Genomic DNA, 17642 nt, shown 5'->3' with positions numbered 1-17642 from the left:
AGGACTTCCAGTACTATGTTGAAAGCAGAGGTGATAGGGGACAGCCCTGTCATGTTCCTGAACATAGAGCAAAGGGCTTCAGTTTTTCACCATTGATTATGATATTAGCTGAGGGTTTGTCATATGTAGCCTTTATTATGTTAAGGTATTTTCCTTCTAAACCTAATTTATTAAGTGTAAAACATTTTGTATGCTGTTATGTTCCTCAGCAACATTTCTCAGGGCAAATGATAACTAGTTGGTTGGACATACTATTGCTTTCCTTGTTTTAAATGATGCTTCATTTCTGGAAAGATAGGAGAACCAGAAAACAAGCCTCATTTGTTTTCAATTTGCATCATTTAACTAAATGTAAAGTTAGTATACTTTGTATACTTCATCTCCTGGCAAAATTATAATTTGGTAGGCACCATAAAATTGAGGATGTAGAAACTTTCGGCTTTAATATCAACTGCCCAATACTTGGTAAAATCAGTGACCTAATTTTCCTGATTTGTATTGTTCTTAGAAATGAGTAGAATTCTAAAAATTAGTTTCCCAGTTTTTAGAAATGCAAGTAAAACATTTTTAAAACTGTCACCTATGGCTTTTTCTTAATTAAAGTTTTCAGAAGTATCAAAGTTACTGTTTGTAGTTCTCAATAAGAAATTAAAAATATTATAAGTTGTAGTTCAGGGAACAGAAATATTTTTTTTGTCTAACCAGGGAAGCCTCCATACAGCAGATCAGTTAAACGAAACTCGTATTTTAAAATGGGTGAATTATCTTTTTTTTTCCCCCTTTAGGACTTGAATTCTATGGATATATTAAACTAATAAATTTTATTAGACTTAAGGTAAGTTGGTAGCTTCATTTACCGTTTTGTTTAGAAAATAAAATGCCACTATCAATGGTGACTATCAATGCACTGATTTTTAACAGAATACAAGGAACTGCTATATAAAGAACTGTTTTAAGTTTGGCAGATAATATTGGGGGAATCATGGACATTAGAGACTGCCGTAACACACAGCACCAAATAAATAGATACATACTATGCTTAATCAGTGTCATTGTTAGCTGAATCTAAGAGGAATCAATGTTATGTGAAAAAGTAATTCAGAATCAGATAAAGGGAAACACTCATAGTATTTCTATAAAGTCAGAAATAATTTCTAGTGTGATTTCAAGTACTGTGGTGCTCTGTTTTATTTTTCAAATACTTTGTTCTTTTTCTATTCTACTCAAATGAGTGCTTAGATTGCCATTTCCTCTAGATCCAAACAGTGTAAAAATGTGCATTGAAACCATTGATCCAATTAAGTTAATGAAATGACAGGTGGACATAGACTTTTTAAATAGAGATTTTGTGTAATGTAGACATGATTTCCTTTTTTGTTTAATTTTCCTAATTTTTGCTAGGGGAATTTTGTGATTATATGCAATAGAAAAAACATGCAATTAATTTTACATCCAGAATCCTACAGTTGAGTATATGAATTCCATATACAATCCAGTGCCTTGGGACAAAGAAGAGTATTTGAAGCCGGTACTAGAAGATGATCTTTTACTTCAATTTGGTAAGATGAACATATCCTTTGTGGAACATGTTTCAAGTATTATAACATACTTATAAAAAAAGTAAACTCCATTTTATTCACTCAAATTTTATTAGTTTTTGCCAGTTGTCCCTTTCCTGTTCCAAGATCTCATCCAGGATACCACAATACATTTCATTGTCATGTCACCTTAAGCCCCTCTTGACTATGAGTTTCTTAGGCTTTCCTGTTTTTGATGACCTTGACAGTTTTGAGGAGTACTTGTGGAGAAAAATTTAAAGCGCAATAGGATTTGCATAGTTAAAATGTCTCCCCCAAGAAATGTATTATCTACAGAGGAGATGTTAACTTTTCAGTAAAGAAGTCCTGCAGACACGACCACAACCAAGTGATCAAGGCAGGCATGAGTTTGAATCTTACGTAGATCCTTCATTTAACAGCCATATGACTTTGGCTTGATTTCTCTGAATCTCTAGTCACTTGATTTCTCTGAAATTTATTTTTACCATCCATTAAAATAGGAACAGACATTTACATTTCAGGTTTGTTTTGAGGATGAAATGAAATGTAATGAATGTACTTGAAAGATACCTAGTGATCAATAAATATAAGTTTTTTCCTTCTACTTCTTGTTTCTTCCTGGGTTTGGTTTTGTATAATTAATGCTTATATATATGTTCAATTTAGCCAACTAATGAAAAACTTAGACTAACAGCATGCTCTTTAAATTCAAATTGAAACAGTTTGGATATTATATATTTATATAAAGTGCTTTTACTAATTTTTTCAGTTGGCTGCATAATGGTCACTTAGTAGATATTTATTCGTAACATATTTATATATACTTCATTGTTATAAGATGGCCTGGTAATAATGTCCATTTATTTCTTTAGATGTAGAAGATCTGTATGAACCGGTGTCAGTCCCATTCTCATACCCCAATGGACTCAGTGAAAATACCTCTGTTGTTGAAAAATTGAAACATATGGAAGCCAGGGCACTGTCTGCTGAAGCTGCATTAGCTAGAATGCGTGAGGATCTGCAAAGAATGAAGTAATTTGTAGAAATCTTATAGAAAATTAATTGTTTAGACCCCAAAATAATACAACTAGTAACTAGATGGAATATGGTAAAACATTTCATATACTGGAAAGTACAATGTAGATATTTAATTTTAGTAATATTAAAGATACACAACATTTTTATACATTGTGGATAAAATTGATTAACATAAACTTCTGTAGTTTTACCTATTCTAATGTACTTCTTTATAATTACTTTTATACTAATAGTAATTGTTCTGGGGAGTGTTGCCCTCTTACATGTTTTTGTTCTTTGATACTGTTTTCCTTCGAATTACCCTGTTTCTAATATATTTCTCCATTTTATTTTTCCTCTCTTAGGCTTTTAAAGTGGAGAGATTAATATTTTTTAGTTTTGGGGGAAATATGAGATTGGAATTTTTGTTTTTAAAGAATCAAAATATAATTATGACAAATATTGTTTAATCAGAAAACCAGATGCATAGCGTGGTTTTCTCTAATGAATTAGCATTCTACTGGCTTAGTTCTCAGAATTTAATGTGCATGTGAATCACCTGGGGATCTTATTAAACTGTAGTTTCTGATTCAGGAGGTCTGGGGTAGGTCCTGAGATTCTGCGTTTCTACCAAATATACCTCTATTTTATCTGTTGGATTTGTAAGTTGGTTGCTAGTGCCTGAGTACCCTCGGTTTGATGGTTTACCAGAATATTTAGCAGGAAGGATAGTATAGCTGATTATAGTTTCCCTTTCCTGTTTCTGAGATTTTATGCTGGGTAATCTAGTAACCACAGACTCTATTGCCTGCCTCTTTGCCCTTCTCTCCCATGCGTACCTATAGATTCCTAATATGTTGTGATCAGAGAGGGAACTGAGTTTTAGAGCTGGAGTGGATAGTGTTGGTATATGTAAATAATTCTCAATTTGAGTCCACTTTCTGCCCATGTAATCCTTCCAGGAGATAATAAGGTTTTAAAGAATATTAATAGTGTTGAAATAGATTACTACATTGATTCAGCTGCTAAAATAAGATTTTGGAATATGAGAAATAATAAGCTGAATAAAGGTAATGTGTTTATTTTATTCAGTTGAAAGATACAAACAGCTGTAATCTGCAGTTGGCAGTGCTTCTGTGTTTTACAGAAGGAATGCTTACAACGGGGTTTGAGTATGCCATTGCTTAAGTAAGATCCAGCAGGGGGAGCTTTCAGTTGCTTAAGATAGAATGTGATTTAGAAGGTTCATCACCACCCCACACTCCACTCCCTCCCCCTTCCTCTTCCTCAACCTCTAGCCTTTCCCTTTTTCATGGTCCAATAAAGCTGTCTCAAGGGTGTATTTCAAATTGATTACAGACAATTTGCTCAGGATTTTGTGATGAACGCAGATGTCAGAACCTGCTCGTCAACTACTGCCATTGCAGACCTCCAGGAGGATGAGGATGGTGTTTATTTCAGCTCATACGGGCATTATGGGATACACGAAGAAATGCTAAAGGTTAGAAAAGAGCACAAATGCACCATATCCATACTAAAGGAAAAATAAAATAAAACAGGTTTTTAATATCTATGGTGTAGGACTGCTTCTTTTTTTTGAGAACTGATTTATGAATCTCTTTGGTGCTTGATAGCTCATTTTGGGTTGAAAAGATTACAGAAGCACCAAAGTCATTGTAAATTGTATTTAACATCATTATTAATCTTTATTATGAAATTATTTTTGCTTTAAATAGAACGTTGTAGAGAACAACTGATGATTTTAGTCTTCTCAAGATCAACTATTAAATAGGAAAATAAATTGTATGTTTACTTTTAACGTACAAAGGAAGTTAATAATATTAGTCTTTTAAATAGTAATGTTGACTTCAGTTTGGGCAAATAATAATTCTTTGGTACAAAGTTTAATTATAAATAATTCTCACAATTATTATGGCATAACTTTATTACATTTGAAATCATTGATATTTAGAAGACTTCTAAATTGGTCAAATCAGGTATTTAAGTTTGGTTGGTTTTAATTTTTATAATGGTAGTTTTATATTTTATTATGTATAGATTGTAAAATAGTAAGATGTAATGTTTTAATTCAGTAAAACTGAAAATGACTAGAGTAATACAAATGTTGGAACGTAAAAATTATTGAAAATTTTAGATGTTTGTCTCTGTGAATTTTAGATGCTGCTACCTTTCCTTAAAAAAAACCAAAAAATTCCTAAATCCTTCCTCAAAAGATTGTTTTATTTTATGGAAGCCCTAAGACTATAGGGCTATATTCCCCTGAAACATATGTACTTAAAAATAACCAGGGATATTTAATAATATGTATATATTTTTTTCATTCAGTTTTGCAGGATCAAAGAGCGGAGGTTTGCTGATTGATAGTAATTATAATTACTTGAGGTCTTTTAAAGCAGTACCATTTCATTTCTTTACTAATGACATGTCACGGTGATTCTTTTTGTTGTCACTTGGGTAATGACATAGCATTACAGATAACAGTTATCTTATTATAAGTAATAAATTATTTTAAGTCCAGGGTGAATTTGTTTAAAAGAAATTGACTTACTCTGTTTTCTTTGTTAAAATTAATTTTATTGTGTCTAGAATATTTTCTTTAAAGGACTTAATCTAAGCCCATGTTTGTCAGTTTAAATCACCCCATCAATTTTAAATGTCATGACCCTTTAATGCCTTTGGTATGGAGATTGTGTTGCATTTGTCAGGCAGATAAGGTTGAGACTCCCAGTGGATAGTGTATGTGAGTGTCCAGTACCGTCATCAGGGAAATCGAGGTCGAGGACTTAGGTCCAAGTCTGTATTCTGGACACTTGTAGCTGTATATCAATAACTAAAGGATCTTCACACCTGATCATATATCTTTAAGTCCTTGTTATGTACATATAGATTTAAGAAGTTTCAGTTTGAAGTTTTCAATGCTATCTTTCCCCTTTTAGAGAATCATTCTAAGAATCCTTATTAATATAATCCTCCATAGCTGTTGCATAATGTGATTACCTCTCCTTGGAGATGACTTGATTAAATGTTCATAGAAAATATGGATGTGTTCCATTCAAAAAGAGCTATTTCTCCATTTTATATTTTGCTAAGGCATGTACTGTGGATGAAGAGGAACAGTACCTTACATCAAGCAATATTTCTTGTTTCTTATCAAAACAATTCTTAGCATACATAATCTGTTCAAGGTTGTGCTACTGCCAGAATTTCACCTGATATTTAGAAATAATTTAAATCGAGCAACCATATATACAGGACTTATTTTTATGCTTAGAATTGGCCTTGCTTTTATAGGAATATTATTTGAATTTTTTTTGTTGCTTAATTTTAGATATTTTAATGACACCACTTTGGCTTATGTTGAAATTATGTTGTAAATGAAGTGTGTGAGCTTAGGTTGTGATTTTATTTCCTGGAGTTAAGATGCAGATAATTTTTTGAATTCCAGAGATACAGTTGATAGAGGGATAGATTACATGAACTTTGAAATCCTATGCCACTTTAGAGTCATTGTTGACTAATCTTACACGTCTGAAGTGCATCACTCTTTTTTCCTAAGAAAAACATCCTTCATCCTGGTGATGGACATTTATCTTAGCTCATAGTAGCATTAAATAAGTTTTCTTTACTGCGTTCTCCTCATTGAATCTGCTGCTGACTCATGCATTCTGTTCATTTTCATGAGCCTATACATTTAAAATATACTGTTATTTATAATATATGTAAACTTTATATAACTTTTCTGTTGTCTTTAGTCTCATTCTTAATTTTTTTTTATATTCGTAGGAATAATTACATGACCCTTTACTAGTTTTAAAAGATTATCTCGCTTTTTAGTATTGGAGCTCTGATTTTATTCTTCTGTGTTTTTCAGTTTTAATAGGTTGGTGCAATGATAATTTTTTTCTGTTTATTACCTTATTTTGTATTGAAGTGTTAATCTTTTGTTAGAAAAAATTTTTAGAAATTGTTATGAGGGCTATTGTTTTATTTTCTTGCGTTTTCATGTTTAATGGATTTTTCTTTGAAAAATTCAGTTACTAAATTGAAACTCTGCTAGGTCCAATGCACTGTTTGGTATACTTTGAATTGCATTGCACCAGGGTGATCATGTGAACAAAAACAGATGGATATATAGGAAGAGCCCAGATGAAGGATTGTAGTCGAGCCGAGCAGCAGTGCATGAACTTAGGACAGGAGTTGGGATGTTTGTGATTAAGTTGGAGCCGTGGTGAGGCAGTGTGATTGGTGAGAGCTTTCTGAGTGACTGCCTTCTTGACTGATGTTTGTCTCTTGTAAGTTTTGTTGTGTCAGCAAAAATCACTGGTTATGATGTAAGAAGAGTGTAAAAATGTATGAAATACTACGTTGTTTTAAAAAAAGACAGTTTTAAAATTAGTTCATATGTGTGAATTTATTTAAACATTAGATTTTTTTTTTATGCTTAAAAAATTACTTAAGAATTACTTTCTTAACATCTTTCCGGGAAAGATTTAATAAGCCTGATTTGAAATTTTGTTTGTAAAGCCATTAGAAATAATTCTATCTGAAAGCATGGAATTAATTATGGAATACCCCCTTTTTAGATCTATTAATTAGGTAAAACAACTTGTCTTTTAATTTAAGACTTCCTTTATATATTTTTTAAATCCAAATATTGGCATAAAAACATTTTGGGAGCAGGTATGGATTGTATACATTTTATATCATAGTATTTGGTGTACTATTTTTCTTTTTACCTAGTGGGAAACCCAAAAGTAGAATTCCCAGTCTGAGATGTTTCGTCATATTCATTTTACTCAGTTGGCAGCAGAGTCCTCCCTACGTGTCTCAACTGAGGTAATTTAAAAGGGAATCAGCTCTGCTTAGGAACCAACGTAAATATTAGCATTCAGTGCCTGCCTTGGTCCTGTGAGACTCCAGAGTGTGGAAGTCTCATAAATGTGGGCTGCAGGGCTCAAATGATTTACTTGTAAACTTACAGGCTTTTAAGCATCATTTCCTACTACAGACATTTGTAGAAACAAAACAGGATTATAAATCAGATAGGTGCTGACAAATGGCTTTCTGAGAAAAGCTATACTCAATTTAGCTTCATTTTTCATATGTAACTGTAACTTTTATCTATCTTGGTTTTTTTTTCTTTGATATTTAATATAACTCTAATGCAGGGAGTCAGGCTCTAGATTCTTGGCCCAAGGAGCAAAATATCCTGTTCATCTTCTGTTAGCGTTAATTATCAGTTGAAGTCTTATAATGATAATGCATGTCAAGGCAAAATGTGTACATTTTTAAGAACTTAGATTTCATTTGACTTTCAGTGATGTTCTTAAACTTTTTTGTGTGTGTTGTTACTAGTTCTGTTCCTTATTGTTTTCTTTTAGGAAAACAAAATTAAGCTTGGGGTTTTCCAGGCAACAAGTAGCTATGGAAACAAGAATGTGTGATAAAATAGAAAATATCTTCCTAAAAAATTTTTGTTTGTTCAGACTATTCTGTAAACATAACGTTTGCCCTCTCCATTCTAGGACAAAGTACGAACAGAAAGTTACCGTGATTTTATATACCAAAATCCACATATCTTCAAAGACAAGGTGAGTAGCGTAGGCTACAGAATTGTACATTTCATGTGGACCTTAGGCAGTAGAAATCCTCTCTTGGGTCATCATTGTGATAATAGCTGATTTAATGTACTCTGGCTTTATTTCATGGAAGACTTTTATGATGCTGCTCTTTGGGGCAGAATACTGATAATAGAAATACTGATTGGTACTGTAGTTCAATATATTTTTCAAAACTGAAATCAGTAAGTACAGTGATACGGCTTAGTTGAACTTTGGTTATCTAGGTAATATTGCTTAGACCATATTTTTGATTTACTGTGATTCCTGTGAATTTCGCATGTATCAGATAAGCCTCATACCAAAGCACACTTTTAATTATTATTCTAGTTTGTGTTAATTAGTTAAAAATTAATAATTTGAAGAAATTGATAAATATGGGCTAATATTGTAAGGTAGAATTTGTTTTATATGCTTCCTTTTAAGACTTCATTTATTTACCCCTTTATGAGACACATTGTTTTACTATTAGTCTTAACGCCACATCAGGTTATTTCAAAGATGATCTTTCACACTGTGTGTGTGTGTGTGTGTGTGTGTGTGTGTGTGTGTGTAATTTGTGTAATTTGGTTTTCCTCTCGTGAACTTTTTTCATTTTTTTCTTCTTCCTTCCGTCCCTCTCTACATTGGCCAGGTTACCTCTAAAGTTCAGGTTTTCTGTTTGTTCTGCCTTACTGGAAGTTAGTCCACTAATTTAGTCAATATTATCATCTCTGCCACATGTTTACCTTTGTTTGGGAATTTCCCCCCGCTCTTTTCAGTTCAAGAACACATATTTATAACATACCAGTTTTTTATAATTCCTCTTTCACCTCCATTTTAAAAAATACTTCTCTAAGGTTATTTCATGGGCATAACATGATATTGCAGTAGTGTCTGACAACCTTTCTATTTTGAAAAATCTCTTTCCTGATTTTTATATTGTTTGGAGTATAATATAGATCGGCTTTTTCATTTTCCATATCTGTTTCCGAAGAGTAGTGTTTCACCTGTGACTTAGCTGAGTTGCACAGTGAAATTTATATGATTCTCTGATATCTTTTGGCCAAAGCATTACCTGTCATCATACCTGGTTTATGATGGTGTGTGTCTGTTTTTGCTGATTCCCATTATAGACAAATAGGTGATTTCATTTTTTAAATCTTAGGTTTTATCTGTTCTTCGTACTTAGCTTTTTTGTATGCTATTTATGTTAGCACAGCAGAGACTAAGATATTTTAAAATTAAATTTATTGGGGTGACATTGGTTAGTAAAATTATACAGGTTTCAAGTGTACATTTCTGTAATATATCATCTATATATTGGCATTGTGTGTTCACCACCCAGAGTCAGTTCTCCTTCCATCTTGATCTCCTTTTCCCTCTTCTACCACCCACCTTACCATCTAGTAACCACTAAACTGTTGTCTGTGAGACTAAGAATTTTTTTATAGTTAGTTTTCATATTTGTACTAAGTGCTAAATTTCATATTTGCACTAAGTGGCAAAATTTTATTTAATATGTGTGTCTAAAATATGTGACGCAAATATGTTACTATTAGAGAAATTTTGCTTTATATTTATAGTTAGATTATGCCCAGATTTTTATTTTATTTTCATCATTTTGTAAATGTTAGTTTATTCTGTTATCGTTTCTATCTCTTTGATTGTATCAAGTTTTAGTTTATTTCCTCAGTTACCTAATTCTGAACTAAATGTAGTAAATAATTAATACACAATGAAAAATCTAATTTAAACGTAGGCTTTAGAAGCAGATTGACTTATGTTTGAGTGCTAGCTTTACAAATTACCAGCTATATGATCCTGGGCCTGTTACTTTCCCTCTCTGAAGTTCACTTTCCTCATTTGCAAAATGAGGATTAAATAAGAATTATATGTATATAAGTATATACATAGACATATAAATAATACATGTTTGTGTGTGTATATATAGTCTTGCAAAAGAATGCATACTCTAATTGGAGTATATGATACATATCTTTGTAGTTGGCTTTCATCACTCATCAGTTTTTCTTAGAGATAATTCTTTATTAACTTTTTTTTTTTTTTTTTTTAAAGATTTTATTGGGAAAGGGGAACAGGACTTTATTGGGGAACAGTGTGTACTTCCAGGACTTTTTTTCCAAGTCAAGTTGTTGTCCTTTCAATCTCAGTTGTGGAGGGTGCTGTTCAGCTTCAAGTTGTTGTCCTTTCAGTCTTAGTTGTGGAGGGTGCAGCTCAGCTCCAGGTCCAGTTGCCGTTGCTAGTTGCAGGGGGCACAGCCCAACATCCCTTGTGGGAGTCGAACCAGCAAACCTTGTGGTTGAGAGGATGCGCTCCAACCAACTGAGACATCCGGGAGCTCAGCGGCGGCTCAGCTCAAGGTGCCGTGTTCAATTTTAGTGCAGGGGGTGCTGCCCACCATCCCTTGCGGGAGTCAAGGAATTGAACTGGCAACCTTGTGGTTGAGAGCCCACTGGCCCATGTGGGAATCGAACCGGCAGTCTTTGGAGTTAGGAGCACGGAGCTCCAACCACCTGAGCCACCGGGCCGGCCCCTTAACATTCTTTTAATGGCTCATATATCCAATGTAAGAATGTTCATAAATTGTTTTAATTTTTTATATTAGAAACAATGCTGCAAATGAAAATACAAAATATTAAGAACCTTTTTACATGTGTGAGAGTCCAATAATAAGATAAATTTCTAGCGGTGTACTCCCTGGGTCACAAAGGTCACACCCTCGATGGTGTTAGTGCTGCCAGCTTGTCTCCCTAAACAGTGAATGTGGATATTCCCAAACACCGCTGTTAAAGCACTATGCTATCAAACTTCTAAATTTCACCGGAACTTCTTATTTTTCATTTTTTAATTTTGTAAATACTTTATTTCAATGAAAATTTCTGGGAACTCATCACTATTGTGTTATATATTTATCCATTTTATTACCATTTTATGCCATGTACTATTTCAAACCGATAAATGTACCTGCTATTTATTATAGTATTTTCTTGCTGTTGTGGTTAATACATTTTATTTGTAACTATAAAAAATACTTTATTTTTGTTTGTAATGATGTTGTATAGGTTGCATCTTAAAACTCTTTAACTTTCTGTGTGTAAAGTAGTTGTTAAAATGTGCTGACTCACCCAGAAAGGCCACATGGACAGGAGCAGTCACATTTTCCCTACGAAACCACTGGGCTTTGTCCCTCTTGGAGGGGGCAGAGGACAACTGACACAGAGTAGTAGCCTTTTTACAACTTTATTTCTTCAATGGAAATCTGGCTCTTTAGATTTTTTTCTTTTCTGCAGTCAGTTCTGGTAAATTTATTTTCAGAATATAATGGAACAAAGGGCTTCATTTATAATAGTAAACAATAAAGAAGATAAAATACATAGGAAAAAACTAATGTATGGGATTTATATGAAAAAGTTTAAAAAACCCTAAAGAACATAACAGGTGATTTAAATAAATTGAAAATCATACCATGTTCTTTTTTTTTTTTTTTTTTTTTTTTTAGTTTCAGGTGAACAAAGCAAGATAATAGTTAGACATTTATACCCCTCACAAAGTGATAACCCCCCCAATCTACTACCCCTCTGACATCATATATAGCTGTTACAGTTCCACTGACTATTCCTTATGCTGTACTCCACATCCTGTGACTACACACACACACACACACACACACACACACACACACACACGTGTGCGTATTATATATATATACCAAAGTATAGTTGACATTCAATATTGTTCAGCTTCAGCTTCAGGTGCACACTGTAGTGATCAGGTATCTACACCATCCCTCAGGTGGTCTCCCTACTAAAACAAGTGTCCATTGGATACCCTACAAAATCTTTACATTATTGATTATTTTCCCCAAATTGTCTTTCATATCCCTATGGCAATACTGTGGCTACCAATTTGTGCTTTCTAATCCCCTCATCTTCTCCCTCATCCCCACCCCCCTACCATCTAGCAACCATCAGTTTTTTGTCTATATCTTTGAGACTGTTTCTGTTTAGTTTGCTCATTTATTCTGTAATTTAGATTCCACATAACATGTTTCCGCGAAAATAAGACCTAACTGGAAAATAAGCCCTAGCATGATTTTTCAGGATGACATCCCCTGAACATAAGCCTTAATGTGTCTTTTGGAGCAAAAATTAATATAAGACCCAGTCTTATTTTCGGGGAAACACGGTATAAGTGAGATCATATGGGATTTTTCTTTCTCTGTCAAGTCATACCATTTCCTTGAATAGGGAAACTGAAAATAAAATTGTCCGTTTTCCCTAATTTATAATTTTAACTCAATTCCCATAAAAATGCTAAGACTTTTTAAAAACCTAAACAAGCTGATTTCTCTTGTTCTTATGGAAGAATAAACATACAACATTATCCAGAAACACTGAAACAATTTTGCAGTGAGGTCGAACCAGCCTTACAAGATATTAAAACATTCTGTAAACTTCTGTAATTAGAATAATTGCTGGCACATGATTTATAGATTAGTGGAGCAGAATAAAAATTCAGAAGTAGACCACAATATACACAGAAATTTTAGTGAATGTTAAACGCTCTTGTCTTTGTCCCTTTGGGTTGCTGTAACAAAAATCCATAAACTTAGTGGCTTGTAAACAACAGGAATTTATTTCTCACAGTTCTGGAGGTTGGGAAGTCCAAGATCAAGGTACTAGCTGATTCTGAGGGCTCCTTTGTGGTTCATAGACATGGCTTTATGCGGTGTCCTTACATGGTGGGAGAGGGCAAAGGAGCTCCCGGGAGCCTCTTTTATCATATAAGGGTACTAATGCCGTTCCCGAGGGCTGTGCCCTCACGACCTCCCGAAGGTCTCAGCTTCTAATCCCATCACCTTGGGGGTTAAGGGTTTAGTACGTGAATTTGGGGAGGACACAAACATTCAGACCATAGCAGTTGTATGTCAAATCAGTTGGGAAGCAAGCTATTTAATAACATGTTGAAAGAATTGGTTAGCCATCTGAACAGAAGTGAAGTTGGAACCATTCCTCTTAGTGTATACCATGGTAAAAAAAAACTGTATTAATGAAACTATAAATGTACTAGAAGGAAATGAGGATGAAATAGAATGAAATATGGGAGAATATGGGGAAGGTCAATCTAATTATAATCAAAATCCAGAAGCCATAAACGAAAAGATTAATGAGTTTGACTATAAGTAAAGAATTTCTGCATAGCAAAAATCACTGTAAGCAGAATCAAAAGACGACAAAAATATATGCTGAGAAGAAACATTACAAGTCATAATATAGAGGTATAATTTCCTTAATTTGTGAAGAACTCTTATTTGGTAAGATTTTTATAGGAAAAATTTGATTTAAAAAAAGGACTAACAACTCAGTGGAATAATGGAGAAAGGATATAAGTAGATCGTTCACATAAAGAGAAGTACAGATGGCTCTACAGCATATGGAATGATGCTAAACCTCATGATAATGGAAATGCATGTTAAAACTAGACCAGTATATCATTTTGTATTTGTTAAATTGGCAGAAATCCGAAAGTTTGCTCGTCTTTTCCATGGGGTAGTCTCACCTATGAGGAAATTGTCACTTAACACATTGCTGGTTAGAGTCTTCATGAGTAGAGTTAACCGATGGAGGATAATTTGGCTATGTCTAGTAGGATTATAAATATGTGTATACTCTCTGACACAGTATTTTCACAGTGCTTTTACTTGTAGGAATATATTCTATAGATTTACTTATGTGTAAATGGGGTTAGATATGGGCTTATTTACAGCATTGATTGTCATAGGAAAATTTAAAAACTACATATCTATCAGTAGAGAAGTGGATCAGTAGATTATGGTACAGCCATAATATGGAATCCTACACAGCTACCTCATAAGAGAAAGAAGTTGTATAAACTGATATGGAAAGATCTCTAAAATTCGTTGTCAAATAAAAAAAAATGTGTAGCATAGTGGGTTTAATACAAGGTCAGACAATTAAGTTCGCGAACTCATCCTAGAAAAAGTGTTACGTAACTCATTGCTGAATATCACTATGGTCACCTTCGAAGTACTCCCCTTGGGAAGCTATGCACCAACGCCAACGCTTAGTCTACACTGCAGAGCAATTTTGGAACTCTTTCTGTAATGGTCATCAGAGCTGTCATCATATTACCCTTGATGTCCTGAATGTCATCAAAATGGCTTCCTTTTCAATATTTCCTTTATCTTCAGGTAAAGAAAGAAGTCACTGGGGGCCAGATCAGGTGAGTAGGGAGGGTGTTCCAACACAGTTATTTGTTTACTGGCTGAAAACTCCCTCACAGACAGTGCCCTGTGAGCTGGTACATTGTTGTGATGTAAGAGCCATGAATTGTTGGTGAAGAGTTCAGGTCGTCTAACTTTTTCAACGTAGTCTTTTCAGCACTTCCATATAGTCAAGTTGGTTAACGTTTGTCCAGTTGGTACAAATTTGTAATGAATAATCCCTTTGATATCAAAAAACAGCAACAGCGTTGCGACAAGTTCGCGAACTTAATTGTCGGAGCTTCGTATGCTTCCATTTGTATAAAAAGGGGAAGGGAAAATATATATTGCATTGTATATGCATAAGAATTCTCTTGTAGAATAAATAAGATACATGCTTTTAACTATGTGAATATATTACTTAGTGAAAAAAATAAAATAATTGTTGAGCAATATAATAGATTCTTAATTCTAGTTCTATTTCTCTTACAGTAGCTTCCGTTACTCAGAATAATATCCAAAGGCTGTATGTGCTCTGGCCCCTTCTTAACTCGGACCTTGCCTCCAAACAACGTCTTTCTCACCCAGCTCAGCCATACTGGCCTTCTTGCTTTGCTTGGAATCTTGTGCCCTGCATTTAATGTCCTCTATGGCACATCCCCCGGATCTCTACTGCTTTATTTCATTCAGTTTTCTGTTCACATGTATTAGAGTAGAATTTGCAAATTTCCCTAAAAAAAAGGTATATGCTCTCTCCTTTGCTCTAACCTCTATTCTGGCATTTGATTTTTCTTTAATGTGACAGCACTACCTGACATTATTTTATATTCTTTGTTTATTCATTGTCCCACAAGATTGTGAGGTGTTTTAGGACAGGCACTTGGTCTTGTTTGTTGCCATCCCCCATCACTGTAATCAATGCCTGTGATAGTATTGCCCAGCCAGTACTTGCAGTAGAAGAGTGCTGAGGTAATTTCATATTTTGGGACAAGTATATAGGGTCTTAGGCCATTGATAATGGAAGACTTAAGGTTGTACAGTGTTCAGTTATTTCACAGAGTAGCGTACCTCTGAGAATTTTACGTAATGTTTTTTCGTTGGTAATTTGTTTTTTTTACTGTGAACGAGCAGGTTTCATTATACTGTTCTGGGAAGAACCATATGAAATTATTGGTTTAGAAATAATTGCTCCCTGCTGTCATGAATATCATCTTAAACTTTGGTTCTTACTTCATTCACCAGTGATAATGAGTATCATTTTTAAAACTTAAATTCTCAAGTTACTGAATTCTAGAAGCCAACTTTTTGTTCCTGTATTGTTAAAATGAGTTGAAAATTTCATTTTGGAAATGGAAGGGATATGATGATATTCTATATTCATGATTCCTTTAATAACAATTTTTAATTGTATTGGATCAAGCTATGCTGCTTAATTCCTACCATTCAAACTTGAGAAAGTTTATTTCTGTTAAAATTTAGAATTGCTAAGCCTAAATTAGAGCATGCATACAATAAAGAAATTAAGAACAGAGAATACTTTCTTACTAAGTCTATGGAAGTTGATATTTCATGTAAAACATCTCTTATATTTACATTACAGACTACAGCCAAGTATACTGTTATGAATTTAAAACAACCCATTGTGATATCTTCAGTTTCCCCAAATAGAAATTATTACTATATATGATTGGTAAAGTTTTAAATTTTTGTGATCTATTCCTAGACAGAAACAGCATAATATATGAATAGAATTAAAAATATTAGACCTCAATAACATCTGTTTTTTTATTATACCAGATAGTTTTGGATGTTGGTTGTGGAACTGGAATTCTCTCTATGTTTGCTGCTAAAGCTGGGGCAAAGAAAGTTCTTGGAGTTGATCAATCTGAAATCCTTTACCAGGCAATGGATATCATAAGGTAGATGAATTTAAGGCTTGATTTAAGATTATTTTTAAATTTTGACGATTAACAGGTTTTCTTGTCTTTAATAGCTATCTAACGCAGACGTAATACATTTGTCTTTTAGTAAAAATTCATTCCAGAATAAGATTTTAACTTGGATTGAACTAGACATGTTTGATCTATGAATAATCTTTTCACAGTTCTCATTCATGAAAATTATTTTAATACAATTTTCTGTCTTTCTAATTATGGCTATAAATATGCTAATTATAATATAAAATTAGAAATCATTGACATACAGGATAATATTGTATCGATAAAACTAAATGTTTATATCAGTAATATTTCCTTTAGCAAATAGCAAGTAGGCTCAAGACTAAGGGTTATTTATCTTTTTCTTTTTGACAATACTAGCCCTTGTGCCTCCTTCAAATTAAAATAAGTAAATTCCAAAATGGCTGCAAACAAGGCAGAGTGGATTTAATTTAGCTCCTAAAACGTAATTATATTCTCTAAAAATATCTCCTTTCTTTGAGGAGGTAGGTTAGGTTAATTGATCAATGATTGATTTTACGATTGGCTTATGTCCTAGTAAAAAGGCCTTTATTTGAACTACAGCTTATAGAACTAGATTTCTTTAGCTGTGTACTTAGCATCTTACCTTTGGAACTAGGAGTGATTTCCAGAATAAATAATGAATAGGAGGCTTTTCAGCAATTCTTTTTTTTTTTCCAGCTTTTTTGAGAATTGACACCTAATACTGTGTAAGTTTGAGGTATACATTGTGTTGCTTTGATACATTTATATATTGCAAAATGATTATCACCCTAGCATTACAAGCACCTCCTTTGTGTCACATAACTACCTTTCTTTTTTGTGGTGAGAACAGTTAAGATCTACTCTCTCAGCAACTTTCAAGTGTATAATGCAGTATTATTAGCTGTGATCATCATGCAACGATTCTTAAATGACCCTCTCACGATACACATGTTCTGTTCTTAACATTGATTAGCATTGATCTTTTCTGACTAGTATAAAATTTAATATAATTATGTAAAATCTTTAAATTTTTAGATTTTATTGCGTGATATAGAAGTATAGATTTGTGGTTAAGAGCACAGGGTTTGAGTTCGTCTTGGTTTCAAGTCCTTGCTTTACTACTTACCAGTTATTTGAACTTCAGTTAAATTACATCGAACCGTTTTGAAACCTCAGTTGTTTCACTGTCAAAATGAAAATAATAATAACTACTTCATTTGGTTATGAGTAAGATAAATAAATTATAAGTAAAATATAT

General features: G+C 33.3%; 1 protein-coding gene across 1 annotated transcript in view; it reads left to right on the top strand.

Annotated features, from left to right (window-relative positions):
* PRMT3 (protein arginine methyltransferase 3) overlaps positions 1-17642 on the top strand; it is a 121370-nt gene that overhangs the window by 5175 nt on the left and 98553 nt on the right. The window contains exons 4-9 of the mRNA XM_033118962.1: positions 786-835; positions 1457-1559; positions 2432-2591; positions 3936-4077; positions 8123-8188; positions 16239-16360. Coding sequence (XP_032974853.1) covers positions 786-835; positions 1457-1559; positions 2432-2591; positions 3936-4077; positions 8123-8188; positions 16239-16360 — 643 coding nt within the window. The remainder of the gene's footprint in view (positions 1-785; positions 836-1456; positions 1560-2431; positions 2592-3935; positions 4078-8122; positions 8189-16238; positions 16361-17642) is intronic.

Source organism: Rhinolophus ferrumequinum, chromosome 11 (assembly GCF_004115265.2).
Source record: "Rhinolophus ferrumequinum isolate MPI-CBG mRhiFer1 chromosome 11, mRhiFer1_v1.p, whole genome shotgun sequence".
Classification (NCBI taxonomy): Eukaryota; Metazoa; Chordata; class Mammalia; order Chiroptera; family Rhinolophidae; genus Rhinolophus; species Rhinolophus ferrumequinum.
The sequence above is the reverse complement of the archived record's forward strand: the minus strand, read 5'-3'. Positions and strand labels throughout refer to the sequence as shown.